The sequence below is a fragment of the Ambystoma mexicanum genome, chromosome 1p (assembly GCF_040938575.1).
Source record: "Ambystoma mexicanum isolate Mex_15411 chromosome 1p, UKY_AmexF1_1, whole genome shotgun sequence".
NCBI classification, from domain to species: domain Eukaryota; kingdom Metazoa; phylum Chordata; class Amphibia; order Caudata; family Ambystomatidae; genus Ambystoma; species Ambystoma mexicanum.
The window spans coordinates 1,127,656,570-1,127,683,160 of record NC_090921.1 but is presented as its reverse complement, the minus strand read 5'-3'; the positions used below and the strand labels follow the sequence as shown (position 1 = coordinate 1,127,683,160).

General features: G+C 44.1%; 1 protein-coding gene across 2 annotated transcripts in view; it reads right to left on the bottom strand.

The window, feature by feature from the left end:
• Positions 1-726: 726 nt before the first annotated feature.
• Positions 727-26,591, bottom strand: part of NECAB2 (N-terminal EF-hand calcium binding protein 2) — a 1,606,005-nt gene continuing 1,580,140 nt past the window's right edge. For both annotated transcript variants that reach the window (XM_069604778.1, XM_069604779.1), the window contains one exon: positions 727-2,555. In XM_069604778.1, the coding sequence (XP_069460879.1) occupies positions 2,527-2,555 (29 nt within the window). In that variant the 3' untranslated portion in view covers positions 727-2,526. The remainder of the gene's footprint in view (positions 2,556-26,591) is intronic.

Below are 26,591 nucleotides of genomic sequence, written 5' to 3'. Positions count from 1 at the left end.
AATAATGGTGTCATTCACCTATTTTTTGGTATCTTCATTAGATTAATTTTCTAGCCATTCCCTTTCCCATGGACTATCGATTTCAGAAGAGAACGCTGCTGCTTGACCGGCAACCAATAAACGAGGCAGGTTGGTGCCTTTTAACGGTACTACTCTTCAATTTTTAATTTTTTTAAAACTGTTGGGACTGTATTGTGTGAGAACCTTGTTTAGATGTTATTAGAGACCTTTAAAGCCATCACGCTCACTGAAATCATAGAAGAAACATTATACCAAGAAAGAACCACAGACCAATGCCAGCTGCAAACACGTGTGCCAGCAACTCAGATGAGTGCACCCCTCCATCCTACTCTTCAGGAAGGACCAGATGTCCCCCCACTTTTTGCCGATTTGTGATTACTCCACTCAACCCTATTTCTCCCTGGAGTTCCTACGCTCCACTGTTCCCCCTACCCATCCCACCCCTGCTACCCCTGCACCCTAATTGTATAGCCCTGGGTGTGTCCCCTCTCTTTGTAGAGCACTCGATTGCTTGCCAGTTAGGCATCCATTCTATAAGTCTAATACGTGCCAACAGAGGTCTTGAAGAATTTCATCCTCGAATAACGGGATAATATATTTGTAGCCAAAACCAAATGGTGCTTCAACACTGCTGTTGCTGTGGATGTGATGATATGTTGGAAGAACAGACACAGATGTACGTGATTGAAAGAGAAACGGACCAGCCATTTTGTCAACCATGTTTTATTTGGTCTTACTCAACTGTACATATCCTAATAAATTACTTTTTTAATTATAATACTGTCATCTGGCATTGCACTAATGTCATAGAACCTTTAAATACCATACATTTGTCATAATATCAAACATTACAGTAAAAGTGAAGAATTAAGCAATTCCACATTCCAAAAAGAGTGTTCCTTCAGTCCAGTCCTAATATACAAAATAAACCACAATGCTTTTCAAAAAAGCTAGGAGGGCTACTTTCTACTGCAAAGGTAGGCTTCTATTATTGTATTGTACAGCAAGGCTCGCCATGCATTGGTTTCAAAGTGGAGGACACGACAAAAGTAACCAATAAGCAAAGACGTGGGGCGGGAAAAGGAGGTGGGATCTTTAAAGGGACAGAACATACATTCAGCAAAGAAAGCGGTAGTCAGTAGCGGGTTCGCTCATGCTGCGTGTCTCTGTCCCGCTGTCCCTTTTATGGCGGGATTTAGCAATTAAGAAAGGTAAAAGCAGGTGAGCGCAGCTAATGCTAATTCAGAAGAAAGCTGTTCCTGCCACAGGCATGTTTAACACAGAAAGCGACTAGCGACTCTCACTGCACCCACCGTATGGATGCACTGAAAGACACAGTCCACAAGTAAGGGGGATTAGAAAAGGCTGACTTGTTTATAACTTTTGTCGCATTTATACTTTTAGAGCATGTGGGCCATCAGCATGGCCTAGTGGCAATACATCCAAGGTGCAACACCACACGGTGGGGCAGGGGAGAAAAGAGCCAGGCGCTGATGGCTTTTCAGCAGCCATCGAGTTCCAGAGCACAGTACCTTCGAAGGAGAGGGATCTACCGCCTTTTTGGGCCTTGTGTGTGCCTTGCGTGTCGAGGACTTCCTGTTGGCACTTGCCATCCTTTACTTACTTAAACCTCTCTGTGGTTACAAAATTTGGCACTAACCGCTTCAGAGCAAGTGTAAGTAAAGTTTAACAACAAACCACGCACACACGCGCTGTAGATTTGGGTCATCTTGTGTGAGCCCATGTAATAGAACTAGACGCAACAGTACGTTTTTTGCTATTTAATTCGACATACCTGTGGTCATTGAAGTTAGCTGTAGCGTATTTCCCCCTGAAATATTGCGTCACTGAAGCAAAACTAAAGGCAGGGCCTACTTTCCTCTACCCCTAATGCCGCCACATTACACACCTGACAATTATGACATGTTAAATATACAGCAGTAGATGTGCCTCAGACATCATTACCCAGTAAGAGGAGCAGGTATAAACGGCATTAAAAAGACCTATTTTAAAAAGGATTTTCTTTGCAAAAGGTGTGTGCGGGTGCGGGAGGGAAAGACTGCAAACCCTGGCCACAGAACAGGAGGCACCGATCAGATCCATTTTACTGCCCTGTTGCCCCTGGTGGCATGCTTCTCTAAATAAACACTGGTCCCATATGAGAATGAGAGGCCCTCCAGCTCCAGGCTTTGAAGGAATGAGAAATGAAATGGCATGAGGTTTTGTTAATTTTCCTTCACTTCAAACAGCAAGCAAATACATTCCCCGCATTCCGGTTTAGAAGTGTATTCAGGAGACAAGACTTGTAACAAAGTGATTTAAAAAAAGCAAGAGGCACGTCCTCTGCAGTCAGGGGGGGAGGGGTGCATTCAGTCGACAGACAGAAGAGACCAGGGCCCATATGCTGCAGGTCCCCTGCGAGTTGGAGAGAGCATTCAGAAGGCAGGGACCAGGCCCGTTGCTGTGGGTCCTCCTCTCCTCGGCGGATCTTCCTTCGGAAGCTGGTCAATCTCTGTTCAGGGTGCACCATGCCGCTGCAACGAAACACAAAGAAGGACAAAGTCTTACTGGAAATGGTACCAACTGAACTTCTGCTGCTTTACCAGGTTCTGGACACTTTCCCAGGATGCTAGAGGATTTGGCGCTTCCCACGACACAAAATGATATCTGTTGTGTAGAGACCAGCAAAAATAATTACTTTGGAGGATGAATGATAACAGTGGGATTAGACGAGCAACATAAATCATAATCTGACTCCTAAATTGCATGGAAGAAAAAGCTATAAATCTACCACGAGAGTATAAAAAAATAAAAAAAAGGAAGGTGAGAAAAGGAGAAGCTGAATAGACATAGAGAGTGAAGCAGCGCTTAGTTTGCTACTGAGGCATTACAATCCATGGGAGGAGGGATGTAACGCGTCATCCGTCCATACCCGAGTTATGAGCCTGAGGTGAATCTGAGGGTGCACAACAAGGGTAAGGACCAATGATCCCAGTAACACCCCCCCCCCCCCCCACCCCCACTTATAATATGACACAAATCCGAACAGTTAAAAACAGATTAGAAATGAACGAGAACAGTTGGAGGAGGTCCTTGCATTGAACGTTGTCCTGATGGAATGTTGGCAAAGGGAGACGCTGAGCGTTGAGCCGGAATGTGGGGCAAGGAACCTTGAGCTGTGTAACAGTGGTTAAGGCCCTCTGCTAGCCTATAGCCGTCAATGGCTCACCAGCATTCCAATGTTACAATGTTGCTTAGAGTCCTATGCAGAGAGCAGAGGCGTAGACTGGGTAGGGCCTGAGTGGCATAGCTGTGTGGGCATTTACAGATATCAAATTTGCTGCGGTGAGCTCAACTACATTAGCTTCAGGCCCCACTTGTTAGACAATCCGGTCCATGCCTCTGGCGGAGAGACAGGATGATTATGTTTACAATTGTCTGAAACATCTACAAAGCAGAGAACCTAGAAAGACCCAATGGCCACCACAAACAATTCTTTAGATTAATGAACGTTTCCCCTGGTTTTTAGACCTATAAAATATTCTATGCTAACTGGATTGCCCGTGTTTGAAGATTAGTTCAAGTCTTTGCAAAACGGTGGACAAGGTCGTGGTAAATGAGTGAATGAAAATAGTGGTAGAAGTGCCAAGATTTTACTGCTGTGATCATGTGCAATAGTGTAAACGGAACCCACTGTGCAGAAAGCTGCCATGCGCCGTGATCGCGTGCAATTGAATGGACAGGGATGAGATGCTATCTTATAGTGCCTGGTTCATGATATCCATTGGATACAATGTGAACTATCGCCGACCTGGACTCTATTTAGTCTTTTTCTTTTTCAAAATCCAATTGTTTAAATCTTTTTGTCAATAATGAGATGGGCATTGAAATAATTTACAGCATGTAAATGCCTAGTAACAACAATTTTGTGGATATCATTCTGTTATACCGCCCTCCAGATGAAATGGATGGATTTAATGAGGTGAAGACCCTTGGAGAGTTTTTGAATGCGCCCTCTGCACAGACGCTCATGTTGATGGTATTGCAAAAAATCACAGTATCATTTAAGATCACTGAGGCAAGTTAAACCTTCTGTCTCCAAAACAAACTGTGAAACCCTGGTCAGTCGTATTGATGCCTAGGGTAGATTACTGTAATGCACTTCTGAGCGGTGCTAGTAAAGGCTGTATTCTTAAGCTTCAGATGGCACAAAACGAAGCAGTCAGAAATGTCCCCAGAGGGGATCATATCTCCATGTTTAGGAAGGAGCTACACCGGCTAGCAGTGACTGCCAGAGTGTAATTCAAGATAAATATCTTTATTTATCATTACATTTATAGAAGCACACACAGCTTTGGACATCTAGGTTCTGGTTAAAGACAGAAGGTACGGCACAATTGATATAACAGATAAGTGTCAGGTTTTAGAGGAACAAGTGTGTCTTTGGGTTTTTTCTGACTAGCTGGCAGGAGGTCTCATATCGTAGGTGAAGTTATTTCTTGACTCTCAAATGCCTCTATGGGACTTCCCCCACCTACCTCAAAGCCTCGAACAGTCCAGGTTTCACGAGCCTAGAATGACTTGCCCATCGATCTGAGTCCAGAAAAGAATCTGGTTGTCTTTCGGAAAAGCTTTAAAAAGCATTTATTCGATTAACTGTGTTTCTGCCTAGATACTTGTACCTGTCTTTGATGTACCACATGTGTCAATGTGCGCCCTGATGCCTGCGGGCTTTCCCGCGTGACCTATAAAGGTAGTGTACTGCATTTTAAAACCTCATAAGCCTTCTCAACCCCTTCATACCCCTACCATCCCTACCTGCCCCCCCCCGCCCCAGCAAATCGATTGCAAATACAATTTTAAAAACAATACAACCATAAATGTGATCTATCCTATATTCTGGTTCCATCTATCTAATGGTTTATTTCCCATATTTAGTAAAAAAGGATAGCCAAGTCTCTTCAACACTCATCTTTGACCCATTTAGGACATGTTAGGTATTCCATGTCTTAGATAGCCCTAACTTTCTGGACTTATTCTTTCTCCATAGGGGTTCTAGTTCGTTCCAACATGTGCTCTACAAAACGCGTGGCTGCTACCAGCAGAAAGCATACCATATGTCCCTCTCTTTCCACCCCATCTTCATCATACACACCTAACACCAAACATCATCCACTTCGGTGTGAGGTGTTATGAGATTCCATAAATCCCCTTGATTCAAGAGAGAACCACCCCCCAATATATCTGTATATGGGCACATATCCACCACATGTGAGAGTAGTTCGCAATTGGGTGGCGGCACCTCCAATAGCGAGAGTCCACCCAAGAATACATCATGGCTAAAATGGCAGGTGACCAGGTGATAATCTGAGACTCTCCTACGCATGGAAAGCCATTCATCAAGCTTTATTTGTTTCTGCAAGTATACTGCCCATTTTTCTCTGGCCTTTAAGCGATCCATTTGTTCGACCTGCAACACCGTCTTGTAAATGTTTTCTATTCAGAACCTAGATCATGTATTTTGCAGGATGATTTGTTCAAAGGTGGTTACGACTTTCCGTAGGTTGTCCCCCAATCTTTGGTCATTGATGGCCCACCTGAGTTGCAAGTAGCAGAAAGGAGAGAGCTAACAAATGCAAATGCACTCCTCTAATTTGCCACTATATGCAACGTTCCCGTCCTCCCCTAATTGCCCAGCTCCCATAAGACCAGCTGTGTACCAACTTGGATATTGTTGGTGTTCAGTTATTAGATTTCACAGAGGAGCAACAAAGATACAGTTGAGGGTTGAGGGTCATGACCATAGCCATTGCGTGCCTTCACTTTCCTTCCATGTTGTTCACAGCGCCACCAGCATTGGATGTTTCACCACTCTATTAGGGATTGCCTTCTGGGGCACCCACAGCCACTCTGTGTTACTGGGCTTAATATTGTGTTATCCGTCTTCACCCATTGTTTTTTAGTGCCCGGATCTAGGTGGTTTATCATTATATGCAGTTGGGGAACCCAGTAATATGCGTCCAAATCTGGGAATGCACCCCCTCCCTCATCCCTTATTTAGTCTATTGCATGAACATGTTTCAACTACCTACAAAGGGTCAATTCAGACTTCATCAGGGTAAAAAAAAAGAATTAATTAAAAGATCTAGAAAGTCCTGCTTAGCAGGATATTTGTAATGGAACAACAGGGCTTATCCTGCTAAATGTTATTTTAAATAAAATAAAATGCAGAATATAGCAGAATCCTTAGGCTTCAGCAATGCATATCCAAGCAGGCCCAAATAGCCTGGCTCAGAATCTCTACCCTTCAAAAAATCAAACCGTTCATCTCACCACAGGACTTCTGGAGCATAGTGCAGGCCCTCGTGGTCTCGCACATCGATGGAGGCAATGCTCTCCTGACTGTCTTATTATGGGAACATGGAAATTTGACTGAATTAACCCCATCCTATGCAAATTACATTGGCTTTCAGTCCAAGTCAGGATACTGTTCAAGAATGCATGTATCCTCTACAAAGCAGTCACGAGTAGCACACCAGCATACCTGGCGGCTAGGCTCCACATATCTGGTGGCACACGCTCCATGTGCAGCAAATTGACCAACTGATTTGAATCACAACTCGTCCACAAAGAGAGGACCTGCAAACAATTCTTCTCTTATCTTGTCATGCACCCACCCTCTGGAACCCGATTCAGGTATCCGCTCGGAATGCCCCCACAATTCTCCAATGTCGCAAATCTCTCAACACATGGCTCTTACAACAACCCCTGATAAAGGATTAATTCCAATGGATGCACATACCGATGCACAGACCTCACAGTACGGCGCTAGTGTTAAAAGATGCCAGCCCAAATACCAGATGCCCACACTCTGTACAGCGCTCCGCTGCTCTCGAGCTAGGACTGCGCTTTACACAATAAAAATAAATACAAATAATAAAGAGATGAAAGTTTAACTTGGCTCATTTAATAAACAAAAATATGTGAAGGACCTACTGTAGGAGGATTATGGTAAAAGGAAACAACCAAAAGAACAAAGTGAGCAATTCTGACTTGCCTAATTAAGATAGACCCTCAGCCCATCCCTATCCTACTGGTGGTCAGGGAAAATAAGTCACTTAGTCCCTAGGGTTTTAAGTGTCCACTGTATTCCTTTCTTGGCCAAGTAGTCACTGTGTTGTTTCCTCCTCAGGATTTTGGTTTTGTAGGTGGTCCCTTTCCAGCTGTTCAGGCTTGTGGCACGGCAGGCTGCCGTCTTTGGTATAATGCATCTGTTGGCTGATGCCGGGCTTTGATGTGCCTGCACTGAGAAAATCCTTGACCCCAATCTGCTGGTGTTGGGCTCTGCCAGTATCTCCACCAGCACCAAACAGTTAAGAATACTGACCTCCTGGCACTGTGGACGCCAACTTCTGATGGGTCCTTACACTTATTTATCTTTCCCTTGTCACTGCAACACCTTCTGCTTCCACCTTAATGCCATGCAATGGTCAACCTCTCTTCACCTTCCCTAGTAGCTTCTTGTCTTATCATCCTGCATTGCTCATGGTCCCACTTTGGTACTGCATGACTGGAATTGAGTCTCCCACTCTCCACCCTCTTTCCTCCTCTTTCTTCCAATAGTGCTATTTCAGTTCCCACCCTTATTATATCTGACTATATCTTTATTATTATTTTTATCAGGGTATTTGAGTGCGGACCTAGCTTCAGGAAGCAACGCAGCGCTTAACAATCCTAGGGAGAAGAACACAGAGGGAAGCAGAGAAAAAAGGAGTGGGGAGCTAATGGGGTGGGTGGGCAATTGCAGTATTGGGGAAGATCACTGAGTCTCAGGTAGGGTGGGGAGTGCAGGATATTTGAACCTAGGTGTTAAGGAGGAGCCATCCCTTGAAGAGGAAGGTCCTGAGCTCTTTCCTGAAATGTAGAAGTGATGGGGCAAGTATGATTCTGACAGGAGGAGGTTCCAGAGTTTTGGAGCCTAGACAGAGAAGGCCTGTGTTCTGGTTCTTTCCTTCCTGAACTGTCATTATTCAAGTCTGCACATTTCTTTACTTCTGGTGGATCACAGTCCTCGGGAGATGCGGAGTTTCTCAGTGAGGTAGCTTGGGAACTTCTGGATGGCAGCCTTATAGATGATGCAACAGGATTTGAAGATGACACAGGCTTGCAGTGGGACCTAGAACAGTTTGATGAGGGTTGGGGTGATGTGGCCGAATTTGCAGAGCCCTTCAATGAGTCTTGGTGCAGCATGCAGGACACATTTCAGGGGTGCCGGGTCTGTCGCCGGAAGGCCTTCTAAAAGGGCCTCTGCTTAAATGGGGACAAGACAGAAATCCTGCTGGTAGGCTCCTCTGCAATACTAAAAAATCTCAACAACCAATACTCGGCCTTCTATATTGACAACATTTTGTTTTCAGTCTCATTGTCTGTTCTGTCAAGACCCTAGGGATTTACCTTCACTCTACACTATCATTGTCCTGTCAGGTGGACACTATCGCCTCCTCTGCAGCCTACGCTATCAAACTACTTAACGTATCCAAGCCCTTTTTGTCTATGGATAGTTGCCTCACTATTGCTCGTGCAGTCATTGGCCCTCTTCGCTGGCACCTCTTCTAAAAACATCCAGAAGTTGCAAGTTATACAAACCAATGCACTCAGAGCAGCCCTTAACATCCATAAAAGGGAATATATGGGGGTTGGGGTGATGTGGCCGAATTTGTAGAGCCCTTCAATGAGTCTTGCTGCAGCATGCAGGACACATTTCTAGGTGTGATGTGTGCTGCTAGGAGATCAGTACATTGGCTACCCATTAGGGAACGCATTATTTTCAAAACTGTCCGTTACCTGTAAGTCCTCTCCAATACTGCGCCCCCCCAGCTCTCTTCAGAAAATGTCTGGATCCCATTCTTCCAGACCAACTAGAACTCCACACACCCACTGCCTCCAACCCAAAGTCAGATGTGCCAAAGCTGGATGCTCGCGCTTCCCCTGCATTGCAGCAAAACAGTGGAACAGATTGCCCCCTACCCTAAGAGCTGAACCTTCCTGCTGGTATTCCATAGAGCCCTCAAAATCTGGTTATTTGAATAGACTGTCCGTTACTATTGTTTTATTCTATGCACCTGCGCCAGTATCTACTGGTTAAATGTCTCTGCTGACTGTGTGCAACTGGTTTGTAGCAGCGCCTCGATGCCTCTGGGCTGTTTGTGTGCTTTATAAGTGAAATAAATAAATAGAGAAATAATAGAGAAAAAGGCACTTGCACCTGTCATTTAGGAAATTTGCAACTTTTCTAAATCGAGACTGCTTGTAAATTTGGTCCACTACAGGGTTAATCGCATATATATGTTTGAAAGGCTTAAAGTACTCCTATACCTTATGTTATAAGGATATTGCAAGTTACACAGGAGTTTCATTTCCAAACAGAATAGCGTAACAAGGCTGAAGTTCAAGTTCCTTTAGAGAAGGTCACAGAACTCTCTGAGGTGAAATGCTATATCCTTTTATGTATGGTAGGGGGGATTGTATTCCTTATAATATATGGTCATACACACTGGTGTAGGAGGGCCACAACAGACCCCATAGTGCGGGGGCCCACAGCCTCATATACAGGACACTAAAATCAGGGTGAGGGCTGGGGGAAAGAGGGGTTGTAGACACCGGCAATCCTGATGTACTAGAAGATTTCCGACGGTTGACGAGAGCGTCCGCCAGGGAATTTGCCAGGAAAAGCAAGTAATAAACTTGGTAATGAATATTTCAAGCAGAAACTTAACAAATGATGAACTATTCGTCTTGAATAAAGGATTGTCATTCGCACCCACCAATCACTTGAATGTCATAGAGACACAGATTGATCTATTCAAGTTCATTCGGAAACTTAGACTAAAGAAATACTTTGCCACGGCAGTTGTAAAACCCAAGGAGATTCAAGAAACAAAGGAGATTAGTGATTTCTCAATTCAAGACATTGAGAGCATTCACTTACTTAGGTCCTTACCTGAAACAGAGTCTGATGAAATACATATGACATTGAATGAATTGGGAGTCGTGCAGATATGCCTGATGGACAAGGAATTGAAGAACAAATCTAAGTTTTCACCTCAATTTGCTTCGGAAAACTTGATTGAGTTTTTTTTATAAAGCAACAGCCATGGATATCTATGGAATATACGATGGCTCAAAGAGGAAGGAAGAGATCTCAAATCTAACCAATAATGAAAGAGGGCCTTATCCGATCTCCAAAAAGATAGGAACATAGTGATGAAGGAGGCAGACAAGGGAGGAAATATTGTTGTGATGGACAGGATGGACTATATCCAAATGGCTTCAAACCATTTAGAACTACCAGCATGCTATGACAAGTTGATTACCAACCCTAAAAAAGAAATTCAAACTCAAATGGATGAACTGATAATCAAATGGCACAGACAAGGATTGATATCGGATGAGGAAAAGTCAGCCTTAATGAACAAGTTCCCAACAATTCCAACTTTATATTTCCTACCGAAGGTACATAAGTCCTTTGAAAAAATTCCAGAGGGTCGGCCAATACTTAGCGGTATTGGATGGTTAACAGAAAGGATTGCTGAATACATTGATAATGCATTAAGACCCAGGGTACCAAAATTGAAAGCTTACATCAAAGATACCACTGACACATTAAAAATAATTAATGAAGTGATCTGGAATCCGACATATATACTGGCCTCCTGAGACGTACGCTCTCTGTACACCATCATTGAACATTCTGAAGCGATTAATACTATAGAATATGAGTTCAAAAAAGATACAGCATCACATTATCAACATGTACAAATGCTCAAGGAGATGTTGGCATTTACGTTGAATAATAACATATTCTTGTTTGATGACTGTTTTTATAAACAAAAGAGAGGCATAGGGAGGGGCACAAAATATGCCCCAGCCTTAGCTAATCTGTTTATGGGGAAATATGAAGAACAACAAGTATATATGGATGAATCATATAAAAAGAATGTTAAGTTGTGGATCAGGTTCATTGATGATGTCTTACTAATATGGGATGGAACCAGTGAAGCATTGAACAACTTTAAAACATGAAATGAACCAGAATAAACTTGGAAAAGAATTCGTTGGTCACCAGAGTAAAACTGAAATTGACTTTTTAGATTTGACGATATTTGTAGAGGGTTATAAACTGTCCACCAAAACCTTCAGAAAAGAAACAGAGGTGAACTCTACTTTACATGCACTAAGTTGCCATCACAAACCAGTGAAGTGGAATATCCCAACAGGGGAATTCATCAGGGCCAGACGAAATTGCAAGGGGTCAAAGGACTTCAAAGATTAATGTGAACTACTACAAGAGCGTTTCCAACAAAGGGGTTATTCAAAAGCATGTATTAAAAATGCACGCCAAAAGGCGACTAGAATGTCATGGGAAGAAACAGTGACGCCAAGAACAATGCCAGCGGGAACAGATAAGAATCAGATTAACTTTATAACAACACACAGTGACGAGAATATTCAATTGAGGAAGATCTTGAACAAAAATTGGCTTCTGTTGAAGCTCGATCCACATCTTACCAAATATATTGGGGACAAACCTGGGATGACTTTTCGTAAAGCAAAAACAATCAAAATGATGCTAAGCCCTTCACTTTTACCAGAAAATATTGATGAGACACCTAGAACATGGCTTTAGGACAACCCCTTGGGGTTTAGGAATTGTGGGGGATGCTCAATGTGCATCTACGCTCACGAACCAACAACATTCTTCGAGGACAAAAGAGGAATACGAATGAAGATAAAGGACAACATTAACTGTCGCTCTAAATTTTGTGTTTACGCAATATGTGTATGTAATTTAATATATATTGGAGGCACGATTAGGGAAGTAAGGACACGAATTCGGGAGAATTTTGGATCAGTGGGTAGCCAGGATCCGACTTTGCCACTGGCCCAACATTGGAAAACCGAACATCAACTGGAAGATAAAAAGAATCTGAGGTTCATTGGACTACAAAAAGTGAAGATGGCCAGAAGAGGAGGAAATTTGTAACAAAAATTGAGACGGGCAGAAGCAAGAACTATTTGCAAATTTAGAGCAATTGATTTTGGATTAAATAAGGACAATGAGATGGTGCATTTTTTGTGATGCTAAGTTCAGTTTAAATTTGCCTAGGATTCTGTGTGGGGGGAAATGCATCATGTCAAAAAGTAAAAAGATAAAAAGTTTTAAAGGGGAGAGTTTTTTTTTAACTATGGTGAAAACAATTCCATTACGTTTCAATTTAATGCTTACATATGAGTCTGGAATATATGATATGTGACACAGGTGGAATCCCGAAAGTCTGATGACTGACGAAAGGAATCATGCAGCATGAACAGTAAGTTATGTATACTCTAGTGGGAAGTAGCATAAAGATATATTAAGTTTTCTTTTTTGAACTACAGATTCTTGGTTTAAATCGTTTTGCCACAGTGGCGCACACGAATTAAGGTCAGGAGTACATCAGAAAATATATAAATATTTGTTTTGATACTTTTTTGACATTTTTGGCCCAAATTTTTATGCCTTACACTAATAGACCAGGGAACACTGATAACCAGACTTAATGCTTAACCTCTTGGCAAACACAGTGGATTGCATGGTATTTTGGCAATTTTAATTTTAGATATACTTATAGATTATTGGTTACATATTAATTTTGTTCTTTATTGAGCTATTAAGACACATTGGAATAGAATTCAGGCATAATAGTATACGAATATACTTGAATCTTAACATGTTAAGGTCTAAATTATTGGGGATAGAATTGGCATCATATGTGATTACCGCTATTGGGTCCACTACAAGATGGCCGCCACTCAATACGACACGAGAAACAGTAACAAGGGACTAAGGAAGAGGTTGCCTACAAACATCTATGTACGCGTTAGGCACTGTCTCGGAACAGTTTGCCCGCCGACGCGAGGAATAGCAGCTGGAAGATAACGGTAAGCAAGGACAGGGGATGAGGAAATGCATTCAATGTGCGCGGCCCATAGGGGGATTCAATAGTGAATAAGGACATGAAATGGGGATTTGACAATCGTTATACTTTACTCGAGCGTAGATTAAGTTAGGAAAAGGCAGGGAAATGGGTTTTAGCGCCAATGATGCTGCTTTGTTAAGAAGTTGAACACACTCGCCTTTGTTTTTGCTCCACAGGGATTAACCCATGACTTTTTGTGAAAGTGACTTTTCGGGTAAGCTTCTATATATTCATATATGAATTGATTATGTACTTTGTACAAGCAGTGGACTACTTCCATCATAGAAAGGTAGTGGAATAGAGGTTACGCAATTAGGTTAATCTAAATATATTTTTGACCAGATGCACAAACGCGGTAAATTATTTCAGTGGTGTGGGAAATGTACTGCAAATACTGAAGGTTAAGGATATTATTATGCGGGTGCACTCTGGCCGATATGATTATTATTTTCAATAACAACATTTTTGAAATGATGTTAAAAAAGATTGGTTTAAGTTGGATTGCAATTGAATTGGAAGGCTAAAACGTGTGGAAATGTTTTGAAAGCGCATTTCATAGCGCAATCTCTAATTTTCTTTCTTTTTTCTGTTTTTTTCTCTTTTTCCCTCTCCATTTTCTCCATGTACTCTTTTGCAAATCGTTTTTTGTGAATAACTCGCCATATCTGACTGTTTATTTGTATGTGGTTATTATCTTTTTCATGATACAAGCATTTGATGTTATTTATGTTACTTAGAGCAAAGGAAAACACTCTTTTGGCACAATAACTTTGCCCTTGAGATTAATCTTTTGTTTTGAAAAAGGCCCTTGAGAGGCTGAAACACGTGTCAACAAAGGTCAAAATGGGCAATAAGAGCCATCAATGAATAAATTGGCTTAAATCTTACTACAGTGTGGGATAATCATTTTGCAAAACGACAACAGGAGGTGGCGCAGTCTCGAAGTGTGTTGAAACCCCTTCACTGGGGGAAAGAGGTGCTCTGCCTCTGGCGATCCGCCCCATGTGCTGGTTGAGGGCGAGGAGGCCCTGCTGCAGTCCTCAACCTGACTCACACCTGGGTGAGGGCTGGTCTGGGGCCGACTGTGAATGTGGATGGCAGTGCAGGAATGGGGCGCCCGGCCTCCATCTCCCTTACCGAGTCAGGCGGGAACCAGGAGGCTATCTCTTCCTGTCTAAGTGCAGTGCAGGAGCCAGAGGCCTGAAGTGACTGAGTGGACCGAAGCTGCCATGGGAAGCAGGTACGAAATCTGTATTCATTTTGTATTTGTAATGTGTTTATTAGGCATACATGTTGTATGTATATGGTGACTGGGTATGAATTTCATTGTGTGTGCATGTTATGGGTGGAGAATGCATTTTGAGTCAATGTGAGAGGAGGTGTATGGGTGAGTGATTGGTGGGTGAATGTGTATGAATATGATTGTGTCTGTGAATGTTCTGGGTGGGTTCTGTAAAGGAGGTCCCAGACATGGCCTGCACTCCTTCCCCTCATTTCGAGGTACCAGGAACGCGCTCGCCAAGCTATGTGACGTATGAAGAGCAAATGAACCTACAAAGAGCTGCAGTGGGACTCTGCCCAGTTACATCAGAAGATCCATACCAGCTGAAGCACCCATAACCAGACAACCCTGGGCAGCACGGTACCCTATCAGACAGCCATACCAGCCGCTGATACGAAATGAGGAGTACCTACACACAGTCCACGAAGAGACCCCAAAAGCCTTAATGGAAGGCCAGTGGAAATGACACAAGGGCCTGAACAGATTCGAGAATGAACAAGAGCAGCTATCGAAGATAACACGCCAGTGCAAGTAACTACGGAATTGAATAGAATAGGCACAGAGAGGAGACAATGTTACAATGCCAGGAAACAGTTTTACGAGACAAGAGGGAAGCATCTGTCCTGTTAAACGTGTGTAAATAGGCTCAAAACGCAAGATGCTAAGAAATCGATATTGCTTGCAATGCTTAATAGAAGATAGAGCGGCAAGCGCCAACCGTATATCTACCTCAATAAGGCACATTATAGAAGTGCGACTCCATTTTGTAAAAGCAGAAAGGTACCCAGGCGGCCAGAGGCCTGCCAGGCCAAGTTTCGAAACCCAGCCAAAGGCAAGAGAAGGAGCCAAATCGAAACTCAACAAAGAGCGGCTCATGCCTAGGAAATCGAGGTCAACCGGAGAAGGGGAGGAGAGCGTCGGCTCACAAGACTCCAACTTCAGAGCATACAAGCCTGCCTCATGAAGGTCAAGATAAGGGGGGCCCATGCAGGTGGCTAGGCTGACACAGAATTAAATGCACTAAAAGCTGGAAACTGAAGCAGATTCATGATGAACTAACACATGACCAGCCAGGCGCGAAGAAGTACCATCGCCTGATGTCATCCAGGACCCGAGGAGGCCATAACTTTCCCGGATAAGAGACTACAGTTTCGAGGCCATCCTTAGCCAACTAATTGACACGTCGCCCTAAAACACTGATTGATGGAAGGGAGGCAGGGTGAAACTTGGGACACCAGGCACAGGGGTGTCCATTCTGCATGCTGCTAATTAAAAGTGGAAATTTATGTCTAGGGGTGTAATCTGCCCAATCACAATGGACCAAGTTATCTTAAGCCCTATAGATATTGTAACCAATAGTACGTCGTAGTTGTAGTGACATCTATCACGCGTGATGTAGAGGAATGGGTGTAGACGCCCACCCGATAAGTTATCCAATCCGTATGCCCTATTATCCTATACAGATATAACACCTATACTTAAGTTACCTTTCCTAACCAATGATATTGCATGTCGAGTTTTGTAAAGTTAGACGTCAATGATGACGAACATTGTCTATAAGAATCTCTGTTCAATTGAAGTTCGAGGAAGTTGGAGCGAGACCGGTGATCGCACTACAGCTGATTCCCATTTGTTTCCCTGTTTCATGTATGTATCATTAAACGGACTTCCCTTTGCCAAACTACTGAGTCCTCATTATTGAGTCGTGTCGGAGTAAGTGAATCCTGCACCCCCTGTCCTCACATGGTGCAGCTATCTTGTCTTACAAGTTCTAGAAGGTGAGTGCTGACCAATGGGCCCGTCAGCAAATTCCTCTCCTCGTGAACAGTTCCAGTGTTGAGAATGCAGTGTGAATGTCCTGGGTGCGCGTGTGAGTTAATGTAAGAGAAGGTGTACGGGTGACTAGGCATGAAATTAATTATGTGTGAGTGCAAGGCAATGTTAGGCCCGGGAGCACTGGAGCATTGCTGACATTTCCTTAAGTGACATGGCATGTTTTATCAGCATTTATGGGCAAAGTCTACTTGATGAGTGTTTTTATGTGGCTAGTTTGGAATTTTGTTCCAGCCATTCTAGCAATTTCTTTCTGTGGCATGACATTTTTTTACTGGACATCTATGATCAAGCAAGCATGATAAGTTGTATTATGTGACTAGACTGGCATTTTTTGCTGATCATCTATGATAACGTAAGCGTGAGAAGTGTTTTCCGAGTCTAGATTGGCCTACATTGGAGCCAGTTCGTACATGCTTTCTTAATGTGGCATAGTACTTTTAATGGTTTTACGTGATTGAATTGGCATATATTTGCAGAGCCAGCTTGCACCTTTTTTTGTTATAGTATCATTATTGCCATTATGTGCAAAGCAAACATGAGTGTCTTTTTAGATGGGATTACTGGCATATGTTGGTGGAGCTAGCATTGAAATATATGTTCGGAGCCAGCATAAAAAATGTTCTATACTGGCATATATTGTGGGGGAAGCATGAACATCTCCTCCTCAGAGGTATTCTTCCTTTTCTCGCTTTCCCCCAGAAGGTCACTGTCTCCAAAGCCCTGGTTCTCTGTAGACTGGACTTCTGCAACAGCCTCTGTCTCAATCTACCTTCCTCACCTCTCCGTCCTCTGCAACAAATCCAGAGCAGGACTGTGAGACTTGTCCTTGGCCTCAAGCCCAGGGACTGTATCTCTCCAGCCCTAAAATCACTCCACTGGCTCCCAGTGGCTGCAAGGATCAAGTTCTATTCCCTCTGCATCGTCCACAAGGCTTTCTGGGGCTGGGGCCAAGGCTGCACTAATCCAACTCTCTTCGTATACACCTTCCTTCTTGAGCCCTTCGCTCAGCTACCTCTAACTCTGAGGGTCAGATGCTTCTCCAGGCAGAGAGTGGGGGTTTGATCTCTCTCCTCTGCAGATACCTCTTACTGGAATGGCCTCCCTGGCCCTCTCAAATTTGAGCCAGACCACCTGAAGTTCTGGAAGCAGCTCAAGACCTTCCTTTTCACCTCTGCTTTCTCTCTCCCCTGCTGACATACCTGTCTGCTGCGCTGACTGGTGGCCTGGCTACCCTCAGAATCTCACTGGGTACTAGGCTCCTCCAAGACCAGTTACCCCTGCATTGCCTCCATGCCAACCACGCAGTGTAACCAGAGGTCGAAGTGGGCGGGAGCGGTCGGGAGCAGTGCTCCTATACTTTTTTATTTTTAAGTTTTACTGTTCCTATACTTTTATTTTAAAAATAAACTGTTCTGGAATGCTTTTGTTTTAAAATAAAAGTGTAGGAAGAAGTTGAAGCATGCACTTCAGTGCACAGCACTGAACATTCTCATAGATAGCAGGTGTGTTTGTTTGGGGGTTTGGATTGTGTGTTGGAGGAGGTATGGCGATGGGGTTTGTGGGGAACGGGGTAAGGCCAGCAGGGAACATAGTTCCACTACTTCTTTTCGTACACTTCGACCACTGAGTGTAACTGTAACTATAGTCCCCTTCCTCCTTGCACTTGCCCAGAGCCGCGCTGCCCTGACTGCACTTACTCAGAGAAATTCTGCGCGGATTGCACTTTCCCTTTCCCTCCTCCTGGCACTTTCCCCTTCTCCCTGTCCCCCCCCCCCCCTGGACTTTGCATTATCACACTTGCACGATCTGAATGACACAATGCCTAGTAGCATTGTTGTTTTGCCCTCCCACTGTCTCCCCTCCTTTGTCTTGTCAGGCCTAGGAACACTTCTGTACACTAGCGTCATAAATAACTTATCATATCCTATCAAAATGTGTTAAGAAATGCTCTTGTGCACTGTTAGTGACTTGAATCGATTTGGATTTTTTGAAGAGCTACCCAACAAAACCGACTACAAACTGTCTGGCTTTTAACCTAATTTGTCACAGAAAGTCTGCTGTATAATGCACCATTTTAACCCGTTATTCAAAACATTTTCTCAGAAGGAGAACCCCCTGAACCCCTTTTCGTTGTTTGAGAATCACTCTCTATGTGCGATCACTCTCGCATACTTGTGGCAAATATTTACACACCTCCAATGAAATAATTCACTAGCTGCTACTGGTGACTGGTGCATTTGGGTGCCCGGGGTCAGACACTGCTCCCTTGTTTCTATGCTAGGTGAAAGATTTAAGCTTTGATGAAAAAACACACTTTTATCTAGTGCAGTGCGTGCATCGCCCCTGCAACAGCATGATCATCAGACATGAACATTGCACTGACGTGATGGTGCAGGGCGGCCCGGTGTGGCACGTCCCGGCTTTGTTGAGGAGATTGGTGGTGGGTGGCGGGCCGTCAGCATTGCTCTCAGGGGGCTCTCAAATTGCATTGTACGCCACTGGTCACACACTGTCATCTCTTTTAATACCCAGCCCCGGGCCAATCTAATGTGACAGATCTTCTAGCTGTTGATAATCAATGTGTTTGGATTTCTAAGAGCAACAGTAATAGTCAGCATGTAATGTCTTGCTGAAAAATAGTTTAAGCCGTTTCATAAAATGCATCGAACATGTTTTGTGCTTTAGAATGAATGTTAACATGCAAATAGATGTGTACTTTCCTGTGTTCAACTCCAGCAGAGCACAAAAAACCCTCTACCTAAAACGGGTCCTTATGGATGAATGACTTTAAAGTGGTTCAGAAAGATAATGTAGAAGAAAGGACTTTAAAAACGTTTCATAGTTTTAATTAAGTGCTGCAGCGACTTTTGGAATTGTGCTTTGTGGATTTTGACATACGCCCCGCCCCCACTGTAATAACTGATGACAGTTATGGCAGTGATGTCATTTTCTCATTACAGGTCCATGGTGCTGGCAAAACACGAATGACCTAAACTAGGTTTGATAATGCCACAGTAAAAAAGGTGATCTAAAAAGACACTTTATAACAGAACTGTTATGCTGAGGAGGAATGGGTGCTCGTTTGTCTTTTCTTTAGCTTTGCCAAGTAAATGTGTTAAAAAGGAAAGCATAACTGAACAATGCAGAAAAAGCACCTGACCGACAAAATCAAAAAAGAGCAAGTTACATGTGTCCAAGTCTGTGCAATAAGTGAGCAAACATTGCTTAGTATCGGTGAATTATAGACGCTTAAATTAAATGACTAGTACATGGAGGTCTCAAGGGGTGGAGCAGGAGAAAGGTGGGAGGCTCGAAGGCGTGACCAAGCCCAGGCAGTGTCACATGGGGCCACAACCACACAACAGCAGCGCGTGTGGTGATTCACAAGCTACAGTGTTCTGATTTGCTACAATGTTACCAGTGCTCAACATACACCAGAATGGACCTGCTCACGTGCAAATGTGCAGGAAAGTGAACTCCTCCATCTTGGATCATCCGATGGTTCTAGAAAGGGGTGTGTTTGGTGTACATAAGTGGGGGTGGGGTGAAGACAAAGCAAAGCCACTGTGAACATTGATGATTGTAAAGGCAGCAAGTGGATTCATGACACTTTTTGAAATGTAAAGTTATGTGGTATGTGGGTGCTCCAAATGTATGTGAATTACATACATTTGCACGTGCACCTTTTTCAGTCCACACGCAATCCAGAAATGTGTGATTTACCATCTCACACAATGTACGCTGTGTTGCACAAGTTACGGAAGATTCTAAAATGGATGCAGCTACACCTGCCTACATACTGAAGGGGGGGGGCACACGAAGTGCTTCACATCCTGGTACCCTGAGCAGCCAGCTGTTCTCTTCAGGGTTCTTTGCCATTGGTTTTCAGGTTGGAGATTACAGGGTTTGTCCATCCTTACTCTTTGATTGTCGTTTGCGGGTTCTTTGGCATTGGTTTTCAGGTTGGAGATTACAGGGTTTGTCCGTCCTCGTTTGTGAGTTTGCATCGGTGCTCGCTTTAATGTGGTAAACTCTTTGTTTCATTCTACCAAAGCAGCTGGATTCTCTCTTCCTCAGGAGGCTCGCCATGTTTCTGCTATTTACCGAAACATCTTCATCGGTGGAAGGGATTATTCAAAAAATTGTCTGTGTTTATTGTTCTAATAAACATGGAGTGTTTGTAATGGGATTTACGTTGGTGGCCACAGATTTCCCATGATTCCTAGATGCAGTAGTTGGTCTGCTGAAAGGTTTCGTGACTAGAACTGAGTCCAAGGAGACACAACGATCTAAACAATTGCTGATGGGGCAGAGTCTTAAGAAGGTAAAACGTGCAAAGTACTGAATGGAGCATTCTGGCAGCCAGTGCCCTCTGGATGTGGTCAAAGTTGGATTAAAACCAAGCCCCCCTGCTGGGCTGTGGTGCTCGGTGACCACGTGGCATGGCGGCAAATTATATGGAATTACCCCTTTTCCCTGCAGGCCACTTTCATCGAATCCCATTTCACTGAACAGACTTTACCACCAATATGTAGATGGAGTGTAGATTTAGGTATTTACAGAGTTGTGGTGGAAGGGGTTGCAGGAGTCTCCCCCTGCATTTTTTGCAGCAAAATGCAGTAAAAGAAAATGGTGAAATGTGATTCGTTGAAATCCCTGGAAGGAAATTACATAGATCTGATTATAGCTGGTAGCAGGAACTCGAGAGCAAGCATGTTGGGGTAGCCCTTTCTATTTTCCAAGGCCTACAACTCTTGTATAGCATCCGTCTGCCACTACTGGTGGCCTTGCTGCTCTTGGGAAAAAAAAGGGTGGAGTGGGGTGGCACTGTGGGAAAGGCAGATGCAAAACATGTGGTGTTGAGGGGTGCAGTTCGGGAGTACACAGTTCCTTAGTGCCAATCTGCTTTCTATGGGTTTGGTGGAGAAACCTGGGAGTATGTTACCCATAGGAAAGAGACCAAGATCTGACAGACTACTATACTTTGGGTCTGGTTAGCTGCTGATGTGGGAGAGTGCAACAGGGCTAAAGAGGAGAGCTTAGTCGTGGCTCAGTTAGTGTTGATGTGCTAACAGCTAGACCTTCTTGTGTGTGTAGTATAAAATGGTAGGAGATCTTCGAGGGTAGTCGGTTAGTTGAGGGAAGTTTGGGAGTAGGCCGTACAAGACAATAAAACAACCTGTGACCCTCCAGTCCTACGCCTGGCCATTAATAGACCGGTCCCATTTCTCTAGATCAGGGGTCTCCAACCTTTATGTTAGCTAGAGCTACTTGTAGTGGAGGTCAACAGTGGAGAGCTACTAGCGGGCGATATCGGAGTGGGGATATTTATAAACCTCTGAATTTTTAACGATATTTTTTGGGCCCAATTATTTCCTCTCTATAAACAGATGGAATAACATATGCCTTCACGATTATATTAAGAACTTCAAAAACCTCTTTGTTGCATTATTATTTATTAGTAGCTGTCTCAAAAAGACAGATATTTGTTGGACTACCACACAAATATTCTGTAATTCTTGTGCCCTTCCTTTGCGTTTTATGCAGGCTTTCTACATGCTAGGCACACTATTGTTTTCCAAATGTGCATTTCACACTTCCATCAACAAAACAAAAAAGTAATTTCCAAATGGAAAAATGCTGCTTGCGTTCAGTAGTTTTCGTTGAATTTATTTTTGTCAGACACCACACATACTGTGTTATTTGTGTGCCCCTCTGTGTTTCAGCACAGGTTATATTTATAAAGATGTTATATGCTTGTCAAACTGGTTAATCACAAATAACTGCTTCTGTTGTGCTGACAGCAGTTTTTAGGAAATTCAACTGTGGGTTCATGGGTGCCAACTTTCGATTTTCACTACAGGGGCAGAAGTATCCCCACCTGCGTCCTGAATATAAGCAAGTAACCAGCCCAATCAATAACCTGGCCAAACACATTTTATAGCCTCAAGCCGAGGGATCGTATCCCTCCAAGACTGAAATCTCTGCACTGGCTACCAGTGGCTGCGAGGATTAAGTTCAAAACCCTCTGTATTGGCCACAAGGCCTTCTGGGGCCTAGGGCTTCAATACCTTCAGCTCTCTCTTCCAAAATATCTTCCTTCTCAAGCTCTTCGCTCATCCGCCTCCAACTCCCTCAGGGTCAGTCGCTTCTCCAAGCAACGAGTTGGTGGTAAATCTCTTTCCTCGGCTGGGGCCTCCCTCTGGAACAGCCTTCCTGCCTCCCTGAAACTTGAGGAGAATCATCTCCGGTTCCGGAAGCACCTCAAAACCTTTCTTTGCTTCTGCCTTTTCTCCTCCTCTTCCCTGCTGACTTCCTGGCCGATACTGAAACTGCACTGGTCACCTGCACTGGTCACCTGGCAACCCCCCCTGCTCTCAAGCACAGGCCCCCCACCCCAGTCCCACACCTGCACTGACTTCCTGGCAACCCCCCGCACTTAGGGACTGTTCTTTACCCCTACAGTTCCACCACTAGCACTTGACACCTGATGTCTGCACTACCCACCAGCTGGCCAGACGCTACTTATTTATTATCCCATGTACTGCACTGTCCCCTTCCCCTCACCCCTGCACTTTCCTCCTTCCCCCTTCCCATGCACTTGCGCGATCTGAATGTTACTTGGCCTAGTAGGATCATTGTCTGTCTTCTCTCTGTTCCCCCTCCCTTGCCTCGTCGCGCCTTGAAACACTTAAGATATGATATGATACAGCATTTAGTTTTCAATATATAACATCTCAGCATTGGTCTGTCAACCTGATGAGCTACCCTGGTAGGCTTCCACTGTACAGCGTGTCTATGGATCGCTTAATGTACTAAAAGCGGGTTTTGGAAAGGAGCCACATGAAAGAAATTGCACTATGTTTTAAATATTATTTTGAACATTTCCAGGCGAGCGGCAGTGCTACTGTGATATTTTCATTGCGTGGTAGCAATGATCCTGATCCTGCCCAGCCCCTCTGACATCTCTTTTCCCGCCTTGAAACACTTGTGTATAGGCGCGTTACAAATGCCTTATCATATCAACAAGAGCAGCTTGCTTAAGCAAGACAGTGTTGGGGGCACACAAGGCCAACTCTGGTACTACAGGCGGCTTGCAGAAGCAGAAGTGATACTGACATCTGTCAGGGAACTTATAAGCAGTTCCATGTGGCACAGCAGCCAAGCTCCCTGCCTGCAATTGGGACGACCAGGGTTCGGATCCTGAGCCAGGAAAATATCCGCAGAACACAGCATTGAATAATTTAACTTTAAAAAGGGTTTATTTTTCAGTATTTCCAGCGCGGGCGACTGAAGAGGCTCAGGCGAGCTACTAGTCGCCCGCGATTGACTGTTTGGCGACCACTGCTCTAGATCCAGATGCCACCTTCCTCTTGGTCTCAATAGACACATTGTACCCCTTGAGGAACAAAACAGGGAAATCTTAATCTTGACTACAACTGGATGTTGCAAGAGTGCAATTACTACATCAGTGCTTACTTTTGCTAATTGGATTAGGCAAGAGGAACATATGTGTGCATATGTATTGCACATTTGTACCAGTGAAGTCAGCAAACATGCGCTGCCCACGCGGATCGCTAGAATAGTGTCCAGCAGTCGACCAGTGTTTCCCTCCATTTACTTTCGAGCAATGTTGTAGCAGCTCCGGATGTCTGCCTTGGAGTTGCATGGAGGCGTTTTGTGGGAAGCGTTAAGTGCAAAGTGTCTTGAAAAGAGTGTAAATGCACTCCCATGGGGGCTGTGCCTGTGCCTGATGCCAGGGGCAGCATTTCAGCCTGGAAAGCTTGGGTCTCAGACACAAGCCTTCACTTCATAACACTTGGGCTATATCCTCTGGTTGAGCTGCTATTCCTGGGACTGGGTACTCCCCAAGCATGAATGCAGATGCCACGGTAGAGAACATGGCTGGATATTCTGGTTTAACCCAGGCCTGGCCGGCTCCACAATTATGGAGGAACTGAGGATAGTCTAGAGATGGCAATTGGCAACATATTTGAAAAGAAACCTTGTGGAAGATGAAATGGGGCATCTGGCTCCGCGGGATGCTGTCCACGCCCACAAAAGATGCACAATGCCATTGGAACCCTCCTCATCTCCTAGAGCACTTGTAGTCCTCTGATTGGCCACTCATTCTACATTTGGATTAACTTGGATGAGCAACTTTCACTGGACAATTTAAATTGGTATGAAATTCTGCAATTTCCAGTTGTTCATTTTCCTTGTCTGGTTCCCTTTTGTCTGGGGCATACCAACGGGGAATCCAGCACCCATCACAAACTCTCAGGCTCTCTAACGCACCCACTCACTTTCCGCCCTCCCGCGTGCACTCGCACCCCCCACACACACACCCCACGTCTCTTCCACACATATCCTCTGACACACATTACACACAGAAGCACGTACACACAAACCCCTCCAGAGAGTTTTTATCAGACCCACATACACTTCTACATACCAATAAGCACCCTTTTACTCACTTTCTCACACAGAGTATCTGCCACGCACCTATCTATCATGTGCACCCTTTGTAACCCAGAAAGGTCAGGCCTCATTTACACGCTGTCTCGTCCACGTGTATTCTCACACAGACATTCTCACAAGCATCTCAGACACAATCACTCGAACACAAGATCTTTCATACAAACTTTCTCCTTACAATCTCCCTTACATCGATAGATAATCTCGATCATACACAAGCACACATTTCTTACATACACAACTGTTCCCTCACAAAATATATTTTACTAATACTTTCTCTCATGCAATGTTTTAAAATTGGCAGAGCCCCCCCCCCCCCACCACACGAGAGAGCCTCCGTCTACCCCGCCTCTCTCTCCCCCCTCTCTGGCTGTCTCCCCTTCTGACTGTCTTCCCCCTCTCACTGTGTCTCCCCCTCGCTATCTCCCCCGTCTCTGTCCCTCTTCTCCCAGTCAGACTTTCTTCTCCTGACCTGTATTTGTTTTTGTATTTGTATTGCATTACGCAGGACTGTAGTTTTGTACCTTAGAAAGCAACATAGTGCTGTACACTCTGTGCAATGTGGGTTCAAGGTGAAGGGCACAGCTGCACATTGGTGGCTTGCGATTTTTTTTATTTTAGGTGCACACTTATCTCTTACAAATCTGTGCAAGTGACGGGGGCAGGAGGAGGTTCTCCCCACCGAAGACATTTGTTAAAATAGTGGGTTACAACTTTTTTGTTTTTTTGCAGCACTATTTTTTACGAAAACTTGTATATAAAGCCAAACAATTTACCATCAGTTCTGTCATCACATTTTAATAAAGCCGTTGGCCTCAAAATATCTGTGTATATTCTGTGTAATATATTCTTTTAGTGTAAGAAAATATTCTGATGTCAGCTCTGCCTGCAATGTAGGCCAGCGTTCTGCCAGTGTAAGAAGACCTTTTCATGCTCTCTGTGCCCAATAAAAAGCCATCATTGCACCGGTAAGAAAACCTGTCCATTTTGGCTTTGTCAATAAATGGCAATATTTCCATGTGAGAACACACGCATTTAGACTTTACCCATAACCGCACTAAATTCAAAGTAGTCAAACATGTCCATGCTGGCTGCACAAATATATGCCATCATTGATAAATAAGAACACCCACATTTTGGCTGTATCCTTACTGCCAGATATGCCACTGTATGAAGACATGCCGATGCTGGGCAACAGTGTACAGCAGAATCCCCATTTAAGAACACACTGTTAGATTTCCCCGAATGCCACTTTAAGAAAACATTTCCATGCTGGCTGTGCCGATAAATGCCAGCATTGCCCCTCAGTGCTAGCACATCGAAGACACTCCTGTATGCCATCTGCAATCATCAGCCCCCACACGCTTTTCACAGTGGCGAAGAACTCCAATGTCCTGGGAGGATAGCTTAACGGCAACGTGCGTGCCTAGGAAGCAAGACGACACGAAGCAACACAGGTTCGATCCCCGGGTCCCTGCTTAGAAACCTCTGGGTGTTTAAGCACATTATAAATACGCAACTAAGACAAAAAAAAACAATTACGCAACTGAAAAAATGAACAATTCCTGTAACAGCGCCTCGATGCCCGCGGACTGTGTGAGCGCTTTAAAAATACAAAATAAATAAATAACGATTAGAGATTGTGTACAATTCAAGCAGGAAATTAGGGTGGGAGTTGGGCAGCCAGCTATAGAGGGATGGCATCTGTGTTGGATGATCCTTGCTATGTGGAGGTAGGTCGTCTGGAAAGCAGAAGCGTTGGGGTTAGTCCGATGTGTGGAGCCACGCCATTCCTGATCCTATATATGTACATACGAGTGATTTTCTGGACTTTCCTTGTTGGTCTGTTCTGACTACTTGAATCTTGCTTCACAAACTGGGAGCTACCATTATCATGTTAGCATGTGTCCTGAAAGCATCAAAGACCTGTGCTATTGAATGCACTTGCAACCAGT